This window comes from Tetrao urogallus, assembly GCF_951394365.1.
Source record: "Tetrao urogallus genome assembly, chromosome: 2".
In the NCBI taxonomy this organism is placed as follows: domain Eukaryota; kingdom Metazoa; phylum Chordata; class Aves; order Galliformes; family Phasianidae; genus Tetrao; species Tetrao urogallus.
This window is the reverse complement of record NC_136814.1, coordinates 86,743,900-86,766,869: the sequence shown is the minus strand read 5'-3', so window position 1 is coordinate 86,766,869 and position 22,970 is coordinate 86,743,900. Positions and strand designations below refer to the sequence as shown.

General features: G+C 37.1%; 1 protein-coding gene across 1 annotated transcript in view; it reads left to right on the top strand.

The window, feature by feature from the left end:
• MLIP (muscular LMNA interacting protein) overlaps positions 1-22,061 on the top strand; it is a gene marked incomplete at both ends in the record, with an annotated part of 78,916 nt that extends 56,855 nt beyond the window's left edge. Inside the window, 2 exons of the mRNA XM_079532503.1 lie at positions 16,839-16,892; positions 22,035-22,061. Coding sequence (XP_079388629.1) covers positions 16,839-16,892; positions 22,035-22,061 — 81 coding nt within the window. The remainder of the gene's footprint in view (positions 1-16,838; positions 16,893-22,034) is intronic.
• Between the last annotated feature and the right edge of the window lie 909 nt (positions 22,062-22,970).

The following is a 22,970-nucleotide window of genomic DNA, read 5'->3' as shown; positions in this document are numbered from 1 at the left end:
AGGCCACCCCTTTTGGGAGCAAGGAGTGATCAGTTTGGCTTCTCCATTTCATGGCCCTTTACCTGCTCTCTGTTCACTTCTAGGGGATGGACAATTCTGCTTGTTTTCTGACATTTGAAGGTAATTGTGGAGACAAACCAACTTGCGTTCATTTTGGTGAATTGTTTTTGGACACCAGTTACCCTGGTGTTGTTGACCTTACTTGAAAGCAAACTTACAAAATCCTAGGTCTACAATTTCTCAGAGCTACTGTACATGGAAATTGGTATAATCTATCTGTGACATTTTGTAAATCTCAAGTTTCTAAGTGTGCACGATATAAATTAGATATGGAAGCATATTACTGAAGCACTGAGGGTGTAATAAATCCATGAATATATGTGGTTGTTATAACAAAAGCCAAATGTTATTTTATGTAAATATATGTACATATTTCAATAATGAACCTGTGTACTTTGCTAGATGGAAAAATTAATTTCATTATGACAGTTTTGCTTCCTTTATTTAAAAGAATTCATGTGCTTTAAAGTACAGATAAGTAAGTATTCTTCTCCTATTCTATCTCCTAGATTAGGATAAGTACGTTTACATGTTGGTGTAAAGTACTTGTAGGGTTTTTTTTATATATCTCTATTGAGACATCTGTGTTGTGAAAAAGATACTACTTAGGTCTTGATTCAGATGGATACACTAGCTGAACAAAAACTCATTTTGTCTATGTGAGGAAAAAGTATACAATTCTAGTGGTGCTTTAATATAATAACAATAATACAATAGCCAGATGTGGAGAAAACACTGAAGTGCTGAACATCACAGGACATGGTCATGATTTCAGCTCTTGTCTGTCAGAGTAAGTTTATGGTGCTGATATAAGATTTTTCTTTTATGAGTGGAGGAGAAATTTGGTGCTACAGGAGACTGTTCACAATCTTCCAGTTTCTCTAAAGCTCTCCTGAGTGATTTTTAGTATCTATAAAAGGGCTGCAACACTGTCTGTAAAACTGGGCTCAGAGAACAGCGTAAAAAATGCAGTAGTCATCTCCAACCGTAGGTTTGTTAGCTTATGAGGATATGTAGCAATGTGTACTTGTAGCACAGAAGGCCAACTGTATCCCTTACTGCATCAAAAGTAGTGCAGCCAATGGGGTGATGGAGGTAATTAAAACTTAGACCTAGAAGTTGGACTTTTTTTGCTGGAGTACTAGAGCTGTTCCACTTGTACTCGAGTAAGGACTTAGCGAGCACTTATTTCCAAGGGCAAAACTGCTTATCCCATCTCTCTTTTTTTTTTCCTTTTGAGATTTTTTTCCAGTCATGCTACGAGCTTCACCTTTTAATATTTCTATTCTCCCTTCCTGTGTGCATCTTCTTTCCTTTTTCTTTCAAATGCCATTAATGACAGGTTAGCAGTGTTCCATATGGCATCATCTTTGTTAACTTCTTGCTCCTGATTTTTCTTAGACCTCTGCAGTACTTCCCCTCCCTGCCTGACCTGCCAATGTGACCCTGAGCACTGGTAGCCATGTGGGTGGCATTGGCTTTGAGACATAATGATGCAGACAGCTATAAGTGCTGACCTCCCCTGTAAGTGCTTTACCTCCTTATGCTGAACACAGTTGGTTTTTTTTTTGCATGACAGAGTAGCTTGTTTGTTTTTTACTTCATTGATAAATCTTGCCATGTGCAAAAAGACATCTCAATTTTAACAAAATACTTTATCTGACAGCTGTTTTCTTGCTGATGGTCCATAGTAGTACATATTTTCATTGTTAATCTTTATTTCCCTTTGCTCGACGTATGTTTAATTAAATAGTGCAAATTGAGAAAACTATACTCACACTCACGCTTTTTTTCAGGCAATGCATTAGCTTCTGCTGGAACTAATTTCAGACTTTGTCACAAATTTTCTAAGTACTGAATTCAAAGGCACAGCATGGGAAGGAGTTTCTCATCAACAGCCAGTCAAATTCAGGATGAATTGTGTCAAAGCCTTGAGGCCTTGGCAGCATGACACTGGTGCCAAAAGCTGGATTTGCTTCCCTGAATCTATCCCAAGTCTTTTGAAAGTCAGTTTTTTTAAAGGTTATTGTCTGTTCTGCATACAAAAAGCACATAAATATTGTTTTCTTTTTACCGTAGCTACCGCTGACTTTGGATAACTCTCAGAACTTCAGTGTATGAGCACCCATTCTGTGTTAACTCTTGAATTTCTGAAAAGGCTTATTAGAAATTTGACAAAATGCCTGGAGTTTTCCAGATAGAATATAGGTAGTACAGGCTTTGTTTTGCATATTTTGTATTTAGTGTTTGTTTTAATCCCAATCTAAAACTTCAGAAAATTGCCCCATACTATTGTCATTATATTGTAGCACAGGATCCCTTTGGGTTCTCCTTTTTATCCCTTTAGCTGAACTGCAGGTTGGTGACAAGCACAACAGGGACATCTGTGGCGATTCTGTGTGTATACATGTCTGTCTAAGTATTTGCAAGGACATGCTGATAAAACTGCTTAGTATAGAGCTATTGTATTAGCATGAAGATGTGTTATTTCTCCAAGTTAATCATGGAACCTAATGAACTGTAACCAAGATGTTTTTTCCCCTCATCCTCTGATCTAAATTTATTTACTTTTTCTTTTAGCTGTGAAGGTGTTAGACAAAATCTCAGTAGTCAGTGCATGTTGGGAGCAGGACTCACTGGTGAGATTTATAAGATCAAAAATCAGACCCTATGTCTTAACTGAGTTCCCTCTAAAAAGCAGCTGTAACTAGATCTTTACAATGACTCAAGAAAGCCCCAGTTTGGTATTAGAAATGCTTCAGTTATGTAAGCCCCAAGAAGACATGCTGTTTGAACCTGTCAGTTGCATCCTGTCTATATCCTCTTCACAGAATCATAGGCTGATAGAATAGTTTGTGTTGGAAGGGACCTTTAAGATCATCCTGCATGAATGCAATAGGCAGGGATACCTCCCTCTAGACCAGGTGGCTCAAAGCCCCACCCAGCCTGGCCTTGAATACTTCAGGTAGGAGGCATCCACAACCTCTCTGGGCATCTGACAGGAAATTCTCAACCATCAATGCTGGGAGAGAAAATTTCACTCTGAAATGTATGGTCTGTTTCACTTGGGGTGCCAGAGTTTAAAACACTGATATTAAGTACTGTTTCTTTGGGCTACATCATGGTTTCCTCATTAGGGGAAGCACCAGAGTTAAATTCACACAACCCATTGGGAGCTAAGACTGCTAGGGAGAGAAGTAGCACCTCCACAGATACTAGCCAGTAGTTATACTCTGAAGGAAATGCCTGAAGATGCCTCTCTCTCTCCCTGATTGTAAACAGAATTTAAGTTCATAGGCAACATCGACAGAGTCATGATTTACTTCCTACTGCCCTGTGGAGTTTATAAATTAGGGTGAACACAAAATAACAACTACATTAATAAAAACAACAAAAAAGGCAAAACAGTCTTCCATTCTGTCTTTTAGGCATTCTGAGCAAAATTGACTTTTTCACATTTGCTAGGTTGGGTTTTGTTTCCTGATTTAATTTTTGCTAAGTGGGGCTGACATGTTTATTTGGGCAGTAATGATTTTATGATCAAGTTTTTTTCAGCAACTTTCCTGGTTCACTGCAGGGCATTCACACACACTAACAAGCAACATCTCATAAGATGACTGAATCCATTTTCTGTAACGAAAATAGGTGTTTTCTAGTGACAATGAACGCTGCAAGAAACTCAGATTTGTATAGGAAGACAGGTTAGAGAGCTGACTGAAAATAATTAAGATAGTGTAAATGTTTTTGTTAATATCAAGTTAGTCATTTTATCACTGATACCCTTGCTGTGTAATTGCTTAGACATGGAAAATTTGTGCGGTTCCTCTAATTTCTCATAGCACTTGCATCCAAAGCTCTTCTCTTGAATGCAGAGGTCATAGGATAGCCCAAGCATTTGTGTTCTATCCATATGGGCAAGACTGTGAGACCTCTGAATCTTTAAGTTTTATCTCAACTAACTTTTATTATTCCAAGCAAACTTGTGAATTTTCAAAATGATGAATGCAGCCACACCTCTTTGATACAGGTTCTTCCTATACAATGTAAACACAAGTGCCATGCCATCCATTTGACTTTTTTCATTTTATGTTTACTTCATAAATTGTCTCCCATACTCAGATCCTCTATGCGGTATTAGCAGAAGTACATAATAGGGTTCTTCCTATAGCTGTGAAGATCTCCTATTATATATATATATATATATATATATATATATATATATATATATCTACACACACATACACACACAGAATCCACCAAAAGTAATGCCTCTGGTTTGTTTCCATGGAAACTACAACAGATACAAAGAGCATTATAACACTGTTCAATAAAGCAAATTCTCAGCTACAAAATACTATTTTTTTTTTCAACATAGTTACAGCTCTTGGCTATGCATTCCTCACCAGAAGTGAGTAAGAGACTGCATGCTGCTTTCACAAAGATCTGCACTAGCAGAGGTGACCCACTGTTGCTGTTGCCCCTAGAACACACAACCCACCACTTCACTGTGCTCACATCCAGTGTTTGGTCTCTATAAACGTTCAGAAAATGAATTTTGATAGCTGCCATTTTTTTTCAACATAAAGGAATTCAGATCCATGCCTTCACACACACTTCCATGTCAGACACCATTTTGTCAGACTGCCCCTCTGCTGTCATCTGTCACACACAAATAAAATGAAATATTTTTTGGGAAGGTTCAACTTTTACTGCCATATTATGAACATCCTCCTCTGACATTATTGGCAAATATAACAAAGTGTGAAGTATTAATTCTGGTGCAGCCTATGTGTGTTTATATATATGTGTGTATATATATATATATATATATATATATATATATATATATATATATGCAAGTTCTTATTTTCAAATTAAACTAGGTCTTTCTTTAAATCTGCATCCTTAAATGGTTGAGCAGCAGCATCCATAGCCCAGAAATCACTGAAGAGTGCTGTATTCTATCAAAGAAAACCTTGGATGACCTTTTAATTTTCCTTGAATTACTCTCATAGCAGTAGCATTTTAATTGGTTATGTCATCAAGGGAGATCACTGGGAGATCTGTGTTTTAGATGAAGCCTTTGTGGGCTCTAGACTTTGATCAAGAATGCAGAAAATGATGACCATTGCATTTTTTCCGTGGGCTACTCTTAATTTAATTAAACTAGTTAGTTCTGTCTTCCAATCCCTTAAGATCCCCAAAAATAAATGTATAAAAATTGATCTTCTGAAACAGTACTGGGGAGAATGAGAAGAATTTTTGAGAAGACTATCATTTTTGGGAACTCTCTGGAGAACTGTCACTGAACTTAACATTGAATGTATCCTAAAAGTTGATAGTTAAAATTGTTAGACCTGTTATGTAAGCAGTATAAATATTTAGAAAATTTATTTCTATTCTGTACTAAACAGGGACTGTCATTTCCTTGGGTTTGCCCTTACTACTCATCACTCCTTGGGATAAGGGATGTGCACCTTGACTTACTTGCTGCCTCTCCAGCCATTCAGCAAACACTCAATAAAAAAAGAAACAATAAAGAAAGATAGTGTCCAGATGTATGCATGAACATAATTAAAGTTTCAACCCAATGAACTGTCCAAGAGACTATTAAGTGTGAAGTTGTGTTTTCAAGTGTTTATTGAAGTTTACTACATTTTCCACTAGAGGGCAAAGCTCACTGCCATTTATACTTTAGCTCATTTAAAATATGTTATAAAAATACTTTTGACGATGGATAGGGCATATTGGTGAATGGAGTTGCTAATTTTCACCTGCAGTTTCAACCTCAAAATTACCCTATGCAAGAATTTGCTTGGAAATGAGGTTTTAGGAAAGAAAACATACACGCCACCAACAAAACAAACACAAAACCAGTATCACCATGTGATACTGCTTCTTATATTTCTGCTTCTTATATTAGAGAAGCTAAAGGTGGTGAGCTCCTAAAATAAATAAATAAATAAATAAATATTTTCTCTCAGAGCATAAACAAATGGCAGCTGTCTATCTGAAATGTTTTACTGAAAGGATACTGTGCTGTAGGCATCTTAGACCCAGAACTAGACTATTCTTGTTTGAAGACCCACCAGGTACCTGAATCTTCATAGCTGATGGAATTTCACAAATAAAACTGAAACAGACCTGAAAGGATTTCTACACTCCTTGCTCTTGACAAGCCACACTTGAGTTGGTTGTTACCAGGCAAATGGTTACAATGGGCAGTAGATGATCATGTCTTTTTCTCTTTAGTCAGCAGACCAATTAAAGCAAACAGAAGTCCTGCTTCAGTTTCTTCTGAAATAAAATAATTGAATGAGTTGAGCTTCTTGTATTAGAAAAGCCCATTTTTTCACTGAAGTAGCTCTGAAAGGTGGACTAGATTGCAACTATTGTTGTGACAGAGTGTCTGAAGTAACACTTAGCCTTGTGAATGACTCCAATGCTTGATTCTGAGGGGAATCCCCCCAGTTTTTATCTGATGACTGTGTAGGGTGGAACAGCTCAGCTGCCAGCACAAGCCCTGTGGTACTCCCTAGGGATTCTGAGAGTCTCCTTCTCCTGAGGGAGGAAATAGCCTCTGCCACTTGTATTGCACTCCTGTTTAGGAGGTGATCTTCAGGGATGTATGTCCACTGCATATACCCTGGTGTGCCAAGGGAGCCTGATTTTCTCTCATCCTGAGACATCTCAGTATAATCAACCAATCTAGGCATCTTTTGCACAGGAGAGCTGCAAGAAATCAGGACGGCCTGATAAAAGCGCACTTTCATTTTACAGGTGTCAATTGCTTTGTTGATCCTCTTTCTCTCAGCTACAACTGAGTCATTTACTCCGTTAAGGGAAAGGAGATTTCTTTTCTGTCCATCAGATCAGTCACAGAAGTTCAGAAGCGTGTAGAGGCACAATTAATGTAAGTATCTGTCAGGGCAGAGAGCATTATTTTTTGTGAAACGGGTATTCATTTTGAAAGTAGAAGGCAATGAACTGTCCAAGTGAAAAAGGCAGAGATGGGATGGGGGAGAAACTACACAGCTGGGGCTGTCTATCAGTCCCCCTTCACTTTCAAACTGCCTTTTCTGTTTTTGTCATCATAGGCTGAGTACACAGTTCAGGTTTGCCTCTCTGGAAATCTTCCTGTCAGTTAAATATATAGCAGTTTTGAAAATGAATTGGAGGGTCTGGATTTTTGAAAGAGGAGGCGTTAAAAAATGACTATTTTCATTCCTTATCAGGCAGATAAGAAGGTGTTACAGGACCAATATTTCAGAGGACAAATTTCTATTGGTGTCTGAGTTTAGACTGAAGACATTTTCATTTGTTTTTCTGGACCTAAATAGAGTTTTCTTGAAATAACTAAATGTTGTCTTGTTGGAAGGGCAGCCTTCTGCAATCAGTTGCAGGCTCATAAGGAAGCAAAATATTTAAAGAGAATCTTTATTATTTTTTAAAAATGAGGTCAGTGGTGTTTACCTCACCGTCCAATCTCCTCCTCACTGGAGTTTGATTAATAGCTGCATAGTGGGAATTGACATTCTGTGAATGCAGCAGCCTTTCGGGGTTGCCATGGAAAAGCTCTTTTCTCCTAGACATCATCCCAGATGCTTTTATTTCCAGAAGAGACTTTCCTTCTCTCTTTTGAACTTTGATATTTAAATGCTGAATTTCTGCATCTGTCCTTGTGTAGGTGTATTGTGGTTGATCATCTGTCTGCTATCTGTGATCCAGAACTATTGGTTTAGTATAGGAAAAAAAAAAAAAAAGAGAGAAAAACAAGTCAGGTAATTAGTTTTGTGCTATAAATTAGATCTCCTGGCTGTGAACATATTAATGCTTAATAATGTTCTGTGTCCTCTGTATGTGTCCTCTGTATAGTCCTTTTTATTTTTTATTTTTTTTCCATTCTTTGGGCTTGGTGAGTTATTTTAATCCTACCGCACTTAGGTGACGTTTCTTGATAATGGCCACAGGAAATACTCCTGGAGTTCTCTCTCAGCATATCTTCAAAGAAAAGCATTTATCTTAGAGCACTTCAGAAATATCTTAACTTGGCAATCAATTGCTTTCTTCAAAGCCATCAAATTATCAACAGAACAGGAAGGGAGCTCAGGCTCAGTGAGAGAGGCAGCAACATGCACTTAGCACGGGGATGTCTTAAGTCTTGCACTGCGTGGAAAGATCTCTGCTACCCACTTGTATAGAGACAGCTCATCTGGAGGTAAAAAGAAATTGATTGCTGTGTGACTCCTTTTTGCCAGGACAGTTATGCAATTTTGAGAGCCTTGCTGTCTTTATTTCCACTAGGAGAAGCTGCTAAAGGTAGAAGCCTGGCATTTTTTCTATCCATTTAGAAAACACTCACACAAAGCACTGCTTTTTTTGAACACAGTAGGATCAGACTCCTTGAAGTCAAAATGTGCACGGTGAATGCTGTGCCCAGAATTGCACAGGTTACCTCTTGGAACGCAATTAGAACTGTTTCTGATGCCTTCTTCCTTCTCATTTATATGAGCTGGGATAGCCTAAAGCAGTCTTAAACACCAGGAAGTGCTTTAAAATGCTTTGTCTTCATTTTTAGAAGTCCCTACATAATCTAAATCTTGAGTTTGGTTTTATGCCTGGCCTTCTAGGATGATTTTGCACAGTGGATTTCAGGTGGACATTTTTAACACATACAATATCAAATGTTACAGAAAATCTGACTCTAGCTAAGTAAACCCTTTCTGAAGCTGAAACACTAGAACACTCCTAATATCTTCTTCTAACACCTTTATTGGTTTGTGAAGATGAGTCTATGATACGCCCCATGGTGGTGGGTGCGAACTTGCCATAGCTTAGAGGCTCCTGCTACTGCTGCTGCTAGGAACTTAATCCATGGGCTGGATTTGGGCTGGATACAACTCCATTCCCAAGGGAACTTGGAACTGGAGAAAAAGGAAATGATAATTCTTTATTAGTAGTTGGGCAAATGGCAGCTGCAACCTAGGGCCATGACTTTTCTTGTAACATAGTAATAAAAACAGAAGACAAAACTATAAAAACAGAAGAAAAAATGTGTGAAAAAATTTCAAACAAGACTTAGCGAGCAGGTGACCTATGTGAAAAACAATGATAGAATGATAGAATCACCAAGGTTGGAAAAGATCTCCAAGATCATCCAGTCCAATCATACACCTACCAGCAATATTTCCCACTAAACTATGTCCCTTAGTACAACATCTAAACATTTCCTGAATACCTCCAGGGATTGTGACTCAACCACTTCCTGGGCAGCCTGTTCCAGTGCCTAACCACTCTTTCTGAGAAGAAATTTTTCCTGACATCCCACCTGAATCTCCCCTGGTGCAACTGAAGGCCGTTCCCTTGAGTCCTATTGCTAGTTATTCAGGAGAAGAGGCTGTCTCCCATCTTGTCACAAACTCCTTTCAGGTAGTTGTAGAGCTATGCTCTTTATAAGACTTGTGCTCCATACTCCTCACTGCTTTGTTGTCCTTCTCTGGACACGCTCCAGGGCCTCCAGATCCTTCTCGTAGTGAGAAGCCCAAGCTGAACACAGTACTCAAGGTGTGGCCTCACCAGTGCTAAGCACAGAGGGACAATTACTTACTTGCTCCTGCTAGCAACAAGTTCTGATACAAGCAATGATGCTGCTGGCCTTCTTGGCCATCTGAGCACACTGCTGGCTCATGTTCAGCCAAGCATCAACCAACATCTCCACGTCTGTTTCTTCCACACCGTCTTCCTGCCACCCTGCCCCAAGCCTGTAGCATTGCCTGGGATTGTGGCCAAAGTGAGCACCTGGCATAATTGTGTGCTTTTTATCAAAGGCAGTGAAAAAATAGTCGAAAAGCATATGGATTGAAACACAGACTGAAGGATGAAAATTATAATGAATGGAAGCAACCTCAAAATATCCAGAGCTACAGAGAAAATGATATCTTAGAACTAAGTGAACACAAATGTTTCTAGAGAATTTCCTGCTGCTTTTTAAGACTGTAAAGAACTCTTCTGAGTCATAAAGGGAGAGTAAGCATTAAAAGTTGATGAACCTTTGGAAACTAAATTTCAAAGGAAAAGTTGAGGCAGTTAGAAATCACTTAACTTTTATTGCAGGTATTGGTATACTACGAATTCTGTAATATAGCCTTAATTAACTCTGATTCCAGTTATTAAAAAAAAATAAATTACAATACAGTTAGTTCTGTTGAAATTTCAAGAATGTGCTTACAGCACAAATATTATTTACCTATGTTTCATAAATGTTATGATCTTCAAGGCACTACTGTGGAGTTTATTTTGGCAAAGTGTTTTAAACTTTGATGAAGAGGTCATATAAACTGCAAATTATTGTACTAACTTTTTCTGGTGTCAGTGGTGGCTATCATCTTAGTAGTTAGACAGAATATTTATACAATTTTTATTATATTAGGTGACAGTTATAGATACATACTTATGAAGATTGATGATTCAGTTAAAATTGGGGTCATAGGTTTAAAGCATCTAAGGTCAAAACTGAGGTCAATGCAACTTTGCTACATTGAAAACTTACTCAGAAAACAATTCTTATTCAGTCGTGCTTCTGACGTGGGAAGAAAATGAGAGGGAAATCAGCTCTGAAAATTAAATTCATTTCATTTCATGCTTTTGCCTGGAATTTGAAAGAAATAAAGTTCTTGGGCAGTTTTGAGTCAATGAACAATGACCTCCTTCTTGGGGCACATAAGCATGCACCTTTTCAAAGCAGTGACTCAGTTTCTGTCAGTTCATAAATAGATCACAGTCAATATTCCAAGAAAATTTCAAATGCTCATGATGCTGAAAATTCTGAACCTTTTTTTTTTTTTTTGCTTCCCGATACAGATGAAAATTTGCAAATGTTGAAATACCTCTAAAATCAAAATGCCTCAGGTTATGTGAACTAAAGCAGATAGTACTAATCTGTATCATTACACTTTCTACCCTTCTGCCTCACTTATTTTCTTGTATAAGTTTAGATTCTAGTGTCTTGAGTCTTCCATACAGGCTTGGTATCCTGCTTGGCCATCAGCTCCAGTCAAACACTTGAGTGAAATTATCCTAGCGACCAAGTACAGAAATCAATTAACTCACATTCTTCCCATAGTTTCCACAAAGTGCACTGACAGTGAATGGCAGGAAATGGCAAGAAGTTATACCAGAGGAGGTTTAGGTTGGATATTAGGAGAAATTTTTTCTCTCAAAGGGTGGTCAGGCACTGGAATGGCTGCCCAGGGAGGTGGTGGAGTCGCCGTCCCTGGCAGTGTTCAAGAGGCGCCTGAATGAGGAGCTACGAGAGATGGTTTAGTAGCTTGTGGCACTGATAGGAATGGGAGGGTGGTTGGACTGGATGATCTTGCAGGTCGTTTCCAACCTTGTGATTCTGTGATTCTATGATTCTGTGAAATTACACTTCAATATTTTATGGAAATGATCAGGAAAGAAACACTCAGGTCAGAGAACACAATATTGTGGTTATGGACAAGATTTCGTATCTTTGAACATTCTGTTTTTTATTTTCTAAGTGAGAATTGGAGTGCACGTAAGAAATAAAAGTGGATGTTCGTATTTTGTTGTTTTTTTTTTCTTTTTTTCATTTCAGAAAGCTTTACTTTTCTATTTTTCCATTGCTAATATTTTTTCATTAAAAAATAAATAATTTTAGCAGAAAATTCTCAACTGATTCCCTCTTAGACTAGCCTTCCATGAGAACTCAAAGAAGGCCTCAAAAAGGCTAGTCCAGGGGAAACTGAGTGTGTGTGCATCTTCAGCTGTACCCTATCTTTCACAAAACCTTGCAATTCCAGCAGTCTCCACCTATGCTAATAAAAATTCCTCCACTGCATCTTGCTTTGATGACGTTCCAAAGCTCTATCCTGTGAGAACTTGTCAGGGAAGAGTGTCTGCGTACGTTGTCTGTCTTGTGCATGTACTAATTAGCATCTGGAAAGAGATTTAAAATCTTTGAGTTAAAAAAGCAAAGTAAAATTAATGTATAGTAATGATGAAGTGAGCAAATATGCTTTATTGCATTCTCAGTTGAAGGCACAGTATAGGTCTTGCAACCACTATTTCTACTTCATGTTTCTTCTCATACAGAGATGGTAGATGCAAAAAATAGGTTACTTAATCTATTTTTGAGGTTAAATAAATAGCCTCAAAAACTCAAAAACTGCATTTTTGAGAGTGATTTTATAGAGTTTTATTTCAGGAAGACAATATATACCATAATTACAAACTGTTTATTTCCATTACTTATTTTTTTTCTCTTTAGCTGAAAGTAGTCTTTTCTCTGTTGATGTGGATGTTGTACCATTTCTTGGTACCCTAGTTTTCATGCATTTCTATGCAGAAAAAGTGATTATCCATGAAAAAGTTTTATAAAAACAGCGTGTTTGTTATGCCTTTGTAAGCAAACATTTTTTGTCTTCAAACTAGTGAGAAATTAGTAACTTTTCCTGTTGAGAAGGAATTATCCTATATTTTATGAGTGTTAGGTACCAAATTTATTGTTAAAGTAGATTAAAGACAAAGATGTATTTAGAAAGAATGGTATATAAGTATATGTTCTATGATTTGAAACATTCTTATTTATTACGTACATTCAGGAACAAACTGGAACACAGGAAGTTCTATACGAACATGAGAGTGAAGGTGACTTTAGAGTGAAGCTGACAGAGCACTGGAACAGGCTGCTGGGAGAGGCAAAGGAGTCTCCTTCTCTGGAGATATTCAAAATCTACCTGGACCCTTTCCTGTGTAACCTACTGTAGGGAACCTGCTTTGGCAGGACATTTGAACTAGATGATTTCCAGAGGCCCCTTCCAATCTTACAATTCTGTGATCACCTCTTACTTGTTCCAAAGAGTTTAAAATCTGTTTCTCAATTAGCAAAGGTTGCAGATCCTCTTGAGAGTAACTTATTCTTGTGAAAAAGGTCTTACATTGAAAACACTTAAGAGGACTTTATATTAGTTTAGAGGCTGCTGTGATTCATAGTACAATAAAGGTAAATTGACCTTTTAAAGGCAAATATGTCTTGCTGATTACTCTACAGAATCAAATGAACAAAGGTCTAACTAAGATATTATAATTCTTGTCTAAGCCTTGGCTGAGCCGGTCAGATAATCTCCCTTTGAGCCTATGAGCTGCAAATACTTATATATTGTCAGGATATTCTAATCTCTTCAGTACAGTTTTCACAACCACAACTAGATATTTGTCTAGTTTATTCTTTCACTGTCCTTAGAAATAATTCACCAGAGACCGAGTGAGGCTTGGAATAAATAAACAAACAAACTTTAAAAGAGTAATGCAGAATTTTGTAAGTGGCAAAAGAATCAAAAATAGAAATTTTAAAAGCAATATTGTTACCCTCCACGATAAACATGCAATCCTAAATTTGTAGGAAAAAAAATAGGGCTTCTTTCCAGATGCTTTGTCCCAGGGATGGAAAACTGCCAGTTACAGAACATGCTGAGGTTTCAGGAAGACAGCACTCCAGTAAAAAGTACAAAGTCCAAATTCTCACTTTATATCTTGTGGACGTGGCCACATTCCTCTATGACTGAGGGATGACAGTCACATGATATCTAGTAAGGAATGCCTAATTCTGCCTTCTTCTGCCTACTTTGCATTTTTTGATCTTTTAAGCTGTTTTTGTGGTATTCTGTTTTTGATAGTTCATCTTTGCAGAGAATTGACCTTCATATTCAGAGAATATTTTTGGTATAAGTTGTTTTTTGGTCTGTAAGTTGTACTATGAGACAGGTGCAAGGCTGAGTTCTATCTGTTAGGCTGCATGTCCTGTTAGCACCCTCTGAATACCTTGGGCTGACAAGTTTGCAGAGAGGAGAAGAACAGATGCCAATGCCCTCATTTAGTACTTGCCCAGACACCTTCCAGAAGAATCGGGTCCTTATTTATACTGCTGCAGAAAGCACATGCACTGTTTTCTATCCTGCACGTTGGGCTGGAGCAGTATGCATTCAAGAACACAAAAATCATATTAGCAAGGAAAAATCACAGAGGAAAGGATAAGACTGAAGCCTCTTAAACTCACCGAGGACAGGCATGGGGCTTCTTCCACAGCAAGGCTTATACATTTCAGGTTACACTGACACTTGATGGAAATAACACAGGAATTGGCTTGTGAAGATGAAGTCACTCAGGCCAAGACACTCATCTCCTTTGCTGTTGGCAGAGGCAGAGCTACTGCCCAGCTCTCTTCTTTTTAGGGACCTGTAAGACTAAGTGTTATTCCAGCAAAAGGAATGTAGTACTTCTCTTAGGTGCTTCATATTTGCTCAAGTATCACTTAAAGTCTGTAATAAATCTAGCTAGATGTGACTTTCTAGACCCCAAGTCATGGCAAATGGCATGCCAGATCTTCAGAAATCTGAGGAGTAGAATGTATGCACTCTTCTATGATAACTCCTTGAGGTTTTTATGTGACAGATGACTTTTGAAAGCACACTTCAGAAAACTGTATGTTACTCTGTTTTTCTCTTACTCCTGTATTAACTTTTCTTTCCATCATTAATCAGGGAAGGCCTTGATGACCTTCCACTCATTTTCCTTCAATTAAACATCTACAAAGTAATTGATACTAAGAGTGCCTGTCCAGAAAATATAGATTTTCCTTCTCCATGGGGACTGTTATAAATATTGACTTTCTAGCTTGAAAAGAAGGTGCTCTCAAAATAAAAGAAGCAAACATATCTAGTGGACAAAAAAGGATGATTATAGGTCAGGTCTAAGGAGGAACGTGAGACCTCATACTCAGGAAACAACATAAGGAAGAATTAGGACTTGGAGAGGCAGTTTAGGTGAATATAGTGGAATAGTGAATAGTTGGCAATGAATCCTGGCAAAAAAGGCAAGGACAAGAAACAAAATAAAAGTACATTTTTCATTGATTGGCTGAACGTGCAACTTAAGATAAAGAGTTGCTATATTCTCCGATCACTACCTGACTTGGGAGATTTTCTTTCTTTCAATAAGTGAACCTCTCAGAGGGCTTAGCTGAACATCAGCAAGTAAGCAGAAAATGATCGATATCTTCTGTCTTCTTTTTGTGATTAGCTCTTTCTACTTTTCATGGAATACAGAGATGCCGTATTCTTGAGACAATATATAATTCATCACAGGTTTCATTTAATTGAAATAAGCTTATGAAGATACTGCAAATGCAGCTAGAATATTGCACCTATGTTATTGTCAAGGACTGTCTGGATGAGGAGCTGCGAGATATGGTTTAGTAGCCTGTGGTAGCAGTGGTAATGAGAAGACGGTTGGACTAGACGATCTTAGAGGTCGTTTCCAACCATGTGATTCTATGCTTCTATGACTCTATGACTGCCCAGCCTCAGTAGCTGCAGCATGCAGGGTTTGGAAATGGGAATTCACTCTCCCGTGTAGGCTGTTAAATATCTCCTGTGTTTGTTGTAAGAGCTGCACTGCAGCAGTAGAGTGCCTCAGTGGCTGTGCTGGCTGAAGTCAGGAGTCACGTCTGTGATATGGCAGGGATCTTGCTGCCAAGAAAGTCACGTCTCTTTACCCCTTTAGCCCTCTGTTGTCTAACATTGTTCTCTTGCCTGTAGATTAAATCAAATTATTACCTGAAGTTATTCACTTGCCTTTCCATTTGGGGCAAAAAAAAAAAAAAAAAAAAAAAAGGAAAAGTCAAATGTTTCAAAGCTGCTGCTGCTGTTGTAAGAGTTGGCTTCTGCTTCACTGAAAATGAAGCAGGGAAAATTTACAAAAGCGGAGAGCAATAAATAGCAAATCCATAATATAATTATAAACTGAGTAAATTTCATTTCGGTGTCTCTCTTTCCTAATAGAGACATTTTGACAGATCAGCTTCTTAAAAAGCTCTGTTTCAAAATTAATTTTCCTAGGGCAAGACCGGTATTTCTTTTAAAGAACGCATCATATGATAAGTTACTATTAGCTCTAAATACCAAAACAAAGTAGTGCTTTTGATAGATTGAAAATTGCAAGGTTCTTTCTACATTATATTTCCACAAATCTAAAATACCACAACCCCAATATGTTCAACGTCTTTTCCTCTAAAGAAGATGTTTAGATTACTGCATATGAAAACCTCACAAACTTGGGACCTTAACGTTGCATATATAAACTCTGTCTTATCTATTTACTTATGTCCTCTTAAATTTTATTGTAATTTGTATGGTTCATCATTTGAGTCACATCCACCAAACTTTATTACACTCAAAATACTGGGAAATTATAAATTCCGTTCTGCACATGCTAATTACTGAAATATTTTTTTATTTAAATTTTTGCATGATTTGTATTTATGAAATTTAAGACCAAATAGAGGTCTTTTAGAGCTAATTTAAGAAAACAGATATTCAAAATAATGGAAATATGACTGCAGTTTTAAATAACTTTATGTGCATTATCTCATACTGAATGTATATAAGGCAGATTCTCTTGCTGTGATTTCATCTTGAGATACTTTTTTCAAAATTGAAAGCAATTTATCCCTCCCTTACAGTTATGGGAAGATGATACAACAGAGAACAAGCTATGCATTGAAAGAGGTTTTCATAGAGACAAGGAGTAGTAAGCATACAGATCCTGTTGAACATTGCTGCATTGCTATTTGAACGACTGGGGATACTGGCTTTCATGATAAAATCTTTGTGATAGATAGAAATTGAACTGATAACTGTTGCTTTTTTTCCTGTTTTTAACCTCATGACCTCTTCAACCTGTGACATCTTGCTCAGCAGCCCAGTCATCCCATAGTGCCTATTCCAGAAAATGAAACACTCAGCTCTAAGGAGGTAATCAGTTGACATTTAATATGCTTATGCATTTGCATGCTGTTTTTATCTTTTATTTGTGTAGCATGTGTATGAGATGAGCGAAAATGTACTGAGCTCCTGATCAGCTTTTGTGCAGTGTATGGGCTACATAAGCATTAATTATTCTTGGTGATTAATGAAGAAAAAAGACAACAGTTGTTTTGGAGACTGTTTGTATGAATTAGGGGTAAAACTAACGTTTACACTTCAGGTTTCTGGTATGTGCTACTGGGATGCTACTGAGTGAAATTTGCTATATTATGTAGTAAGACCATTTCCCAGTTTGCAGTCACTGATATGGGTTCTGTTTTAAATAGAAGATGCAACAAGTGCCAGAACCACTTCAGACAGTTAATTGTTGAAAACTTTGTAAAGGAATGTCAAGAAAACATCAGACAGCATGCAGAGAGATTGTTTGTCCAGTATCAGCATTCAGTGCCAGTTTTATTGGCCTTTGAAGAAAGACACCAATCTTCTTGAAGTCTAAACTCAGTGGTGGATTCCTTACTTTTTCACATCTCTAAGCTCAATGTAAATTACATATGTAATTTGATTAACTACTGTATTCTTTACTGCAGGCTTTGAACTGTAATAGAACATCCATAATTAAAAGACATTTTCAACATTATTTTAGAAATGTACATAAAATGCTTAACTTACTACCTATAGTAACAGTATAAGTTCAGCTATGACACAGGAATATGACACAGGACACAGGCTTTTGATACCTCTTTTTGTTACTGGGAATACTCTTGTAATTATGTCATAAATTTTTAGATGGTTTTAACAATATAAAAAGAAATGATAATTTTATTTTTGCAACACACTATTTTCACATTCTTATTTTGAAGCAAGATTCTAGTCCAGTTAAAAGCAGCAAAATGAGCATTTAATAAAAGAAAAAGGCATTTGCCAGTAATTGCTACAAAATACATGAGTTTCTTATAAATGTGGAGGGAGTTTTGAGGGCAAGACCTTCACATGTTGGAGGCAGAATGGAGTCAGGCACATGTTGACTGTCTTCTCAGTTTGTTGACAGAGCCTGTTAATACATCCTCACAGTTCATCTTGGGTTCTATTGTAAAAAGATTAAGAAATAGAAAAAGAATAAAGAAGAAAGGTAAGCATCTCACTAGGAGGATCATCGACTACTGTTCAGCACCAGATAATGTGAGTGATAAATGCAGCACAGCCTCTTATCTTCAAGTGCAGTCCCCACCTTCCTGGCCAGTCCCTGGTTCTCTCATGGGCAGTTATATGGTTTATACTGTAGACCGCTCCCAAGTGCCTTCACAAAACAAAGTTAGACAATTAACAGCTTGATTAGCTTCTCACATGATAGGTGCTTTTTCAGTTTTAATCTTAATTTTACTTTTTTTTTTTTTACCTGTAAAGTTTTTGATAGGAACCTCTCCTGACTCAAGCAACAGTTTGTGCTGGATTTATGCTTTATGGGGTTATGTAACATAAAAGGCTCCACCTAACATAGTATATCCTTTATTATCAATGAAGTTATGTTTGTATGTATGTAGAGGTGGTTAGGAAAAGTTCTGTCAAGTGACAAGGCCAACATTATTCTTACTGCTGTAATAAAGTCTGTATTTCTCCGTCTCTGCCCTCATCAACCCTTTTTTCTTTATCTAAAATTACTTGTAAGCTCATACTTGGCTTCTTCCTCCACAGTGTTACTCCCTCAGAGCTAAAAAAGTGGTGTGTGAAAGTCAGTATGATTTATGTATTTCCAGAAAAAGAACAGATGGTCACATGCAGAGTGAAACATAAATATTTCCTTGACCTTTACAAAGGATGAGATGGCAAAGAAGAGTCTTTGCTACTTTCTACTTAGTAATTCAGTCTGTTTTCCTCAAAGTAAAGTATTCACCACTGGAAAAAAAAAAAAAGAAAAGAACTTATCTTTGTATGCTGTTCTTCATGCAGCATCAGCTTCATTATATAAAACACAAAACAAATCAGGCCTGTTACTTTCCTGTGAAAGCAGGAAAACAAATAAGTAAGCATTTCCTCCCGGTAAAATCCTTCCCTACACCCAATGCTATTTAGTTGGAGGACATCTGAAGGATACTCCTGCAAAAACTAACCAAGAGATAGGATAGTAATTTCCCATACTTACAGTCTTCAATTAACCTAGTGTTTGCCCACATCATAGTGTGTGACTAGTGTTGCAATTACTCTCAGAATTATACTGAGTCAGAATATTTAGAGAGAAGATAGGGCATATGTCCCTGTAAAGTCATAAAAAGGCACTGCAGGTGCTAAATGTATGTACTCATTACCTTTATTCATATAGAACTTGGAAAGTCCCAAGTCTATTGTACAATTACTTTAGGTTCGTGTAATCTTTTGCTTCAGCTGTTGCTCCGTCTTATCTATTTGTTATTGCTAAGAAATCTGCAATTATTATTTAATATCTGGCATCTTTCCATGTAAGGTCACTATTCATAAAAAGGCACCATGAGAAAATGTTGATTCCATTGACTTCAGTGGAGACAGTATTTCACTTCAGTAAAGGAAGCAATTAATCTGCCCTGCTTCAATTAAAAAAAAAAAAAAAAATAATTTCATATGTTCTTTAAATTATAAATTATTTGAAATGTCAGTAAGGCCCAAAGTTCTGTTATATATTGCTCTTTATTTATTTAAGAAGTGTATCTGGTCAGAGGTCAACATTTCTATTAATCATTAACAGATTCTATATATAAGAAAGGAAGTGTACTCATTACACTGTACTAAAGAGTTTATGTAGGTGGTTTTATGCTAGACCAAGACCCAACCCAACTGACAATTTCAGAAGTAATGTTCTTCCAGCTAAAAATAATGGCATCTGGATTTCCAAACAAAGTCCCCGAGTTCACAAAAATCCCAACGTTTTTTGATATCACAGTCACTCTGTTTCATCTTATCTCCATATGGCCAACAGTAATTCTGGTCTGAAATAGGGTATCTTTGAGCCACAGTCCATGACATTGCAAAGCTGCGAGGGGTGAGCATGCAGAGCAGAGGCCAACTTGAGTGTTGTCTGGAAGGGAGGTGCAAAAGAATGGTACAGACCGCTCTCTCACTGAGGTTATCTAGACAGCCTGGGGCTGCTGGTGCTTAGGTATTCTGTAATGATCCATCTCTAAGGTGCCTTTCAATACTTTTTTAGCTGGTAGTAAAGAAAATCCTTGTCAGAGCAAGAACAGGGATATCGCAGATACACAAAACAAGAGAGAACTCTATCCACAGCAGTTGTAATATCAGATCCCTTGCTCAAGCACCCTCTTCTTCCATTTGGTGCCAAATGGATCACAGATAGGTTGAGAATTGCATTTGAAGCACTGCTGTTGTTCAGATTTGATAAAATACCAAAGGAACTAGAGGGTATTAGGTTATTCATAAACACTGCATAGATTGAGGGTAGGCATGGAGACTAAGGCAGCATAAGGCAGTAAATAATAAAGAAAAAGGCAACAGTAACACATTCAAAAAAGGTCTCGGATGTTCCAAATTCAATGTCACTTTCCTCCAAAATGAGAATTGCTTTAATGTGACCTGCGATCTTCAAAAGCATTTTGGAACAAAATGAACAGAACCTCTCTGAATCAGTAGTCTCACTGTCCTTAGTTTATTTTAATCAAGCCAAGGACTGGGCTCTCCATATCATCATAACAGTTCATTTAACTGAAAATTTAATGATGTTGCAAATGAACATTACAAATAAGAATATCTACTGCTTTGATTAAAGGAGTAAGAATTTCAAGTGTTAGTTGGGATAAGTTCTTCAACATCACAAATGGATGCTAATTGAGAACAGTAAGCTATGAACATCTGGTCTTACAAATAGAGAGGTCCAAATGGCATGTTTGTAAAGTCTGAAAAAAATCAGATAGATAATTTATATTAGTTTATAATTTATGTTAGTTTTATAATTTCTAATGATTTAAATTTTATAACATTTAATATATTACAGTTACAACAAGAAATATGTGTTTACAACAGGTATTTGGGTAATACTTTTTGGCAGCTTCAACAATATCTTCTTGTTATGAAAGGGCAGTAGATCACCATGCATTAGCAAGGAAAAACATTTTCTGAATGTATTGAATATTATTTCTATTGGGCTCTGTATAACAATAATTACACTACATCTACTACATGCTAAATTTATATTAAAAAGGATGCTAGCACCCCGCAGAGAATAATTCTCAGCCTCTGAAGGAATGGCATATGACATATTGCTGTAATTAATGCAACCCTATATGAGGTTAGCCTTCGTCACCACACAGATATAAGAAATCCTGTTCAGCTGGGAGTCAACCATGCTTTGGGTCCCTCTCTGACTGCCCAGCCAGTCAGTAACTGACCTGCAGTTGTATGGGATTGTTCGCTTACTCATCCCAGATCCAGATTTTGCATTTGTCTTTGTTGAAACGGCTCCTGCTGACCCATTCCTCCATCCTGGCAAAGAGCTCCAAAATGGGGGCTGTATCCTCATCATAGCAGTCTGTTTCTGTTCTCCAAGTTACTAACATTCACAGACATCATGGGCTCTTTCTCCACCCAGCTCCCTGGTGTCTGATGGTCACCTGTGGAATTCCACCTGGAACAGTGACTTTGAACAGCTGACTACTACCTTTTTAAATCAGTAGTACCACCAGTTATTTATCTGAGACAGAACCCTGCAGTCCTCTCTCCTCCTTACTTTGGGTACGTGGTTACTATAGAAGACTGTGGAAAGCGCTCCTAAGGTAGAGGAAAGCAATATCCATGCCATGTGACTACAAGATGGGCCACATCCTGTGTCCTCCTGAGACGTGGTCCGAAAAAGAAATGGGAACCCAACATGAGTTTGAAACATCTTCTGCTGTGCATTTAGCCAGAGTAATCTTTGTCTTTTGAAATTTGCTCTTCAAACATGTCAGTGCATGAAAAACATCCTGAGCTCTATAAACATAGTTAAAAATTAACAGTACAGGAAACCAAAGTTTTTACAGAGACCAAGAGCTTCATGAAATTGTCCACCAGCATAATATTTGCACTACTGTGTCTGTTTCACATAGTGCAATTTTAATTCACCTCTCCATTTTGTTTTGTCACTTTTTATTATTTTTTTTAATACAGGTCACCAATGAAAAAGGTTCTGTTTAGCTGTAATGGTGAGTATTACTGTTTTTCTGACTTGATTACAGTAACACTTAGAATATGTAACTATAGCTTTACTGTCATTGTAACAAACTGTTGTATATGTGTTTGCTTTGAAAAAATGGTAGAATACATTAGCAACATGATTTATTGTTTGGATAATAAGCTGGCTGTGTTTGGTGAGTGACTTTCCATTAATAATTACAAATACAGAATAATTTCACTTTTTAGCACGAAGTCAAAATTGAGTTTATTTTAAGTAGGTAATCAAGCAGGTGGAACGAATTGAGGTATGGTTTGGAATTAGAATGTGTAGTAAAAATAAAATGAATATTATTTTATATTTGAGTGCATAACCACATAATGTCATTAAAATGAATAGTTTCTTGTAGTTAAACAGTGCCGTGTTGCAAATAATGTGCTGTACTTGAGTGTAGACACAATTTAGCACTTAACAAGGGAGGATAGCAAATAAGTTGTATAGAAAAGGCTGAACTGTTCAAGACATGTTTGGTTATAGTCTTCAGAGGAAAAGATTAATTCTGACTAAATGTTTAATTCTTTAATTCTTAGAATTTGGGAGTAGGAATATGGAGAGAATAGAAAGAGAACACTTTAAGGAATACATAGGTGAACTGGATGTATTTAGTTTCATCCCAGTGAAACACCCTTAAGTGCTTAACCAAAACTATTTCTCAAACTAACAATTAGCATGATAAGGAAATTCACACACACACACACACACACAAAAAAAAAACAAAAACAAACAAAACAAAAAAAAAAACTGCAAAAAGGCAAACAAGGCAAACATAATGTCATGTCTAACAAAGGACGAAAGGAAGATCTACATAATTTCAGAAAAGTCAGTGCTAATATTGTTTCCAAGATACTGGAACAAAGCATTGAGCAATCCAT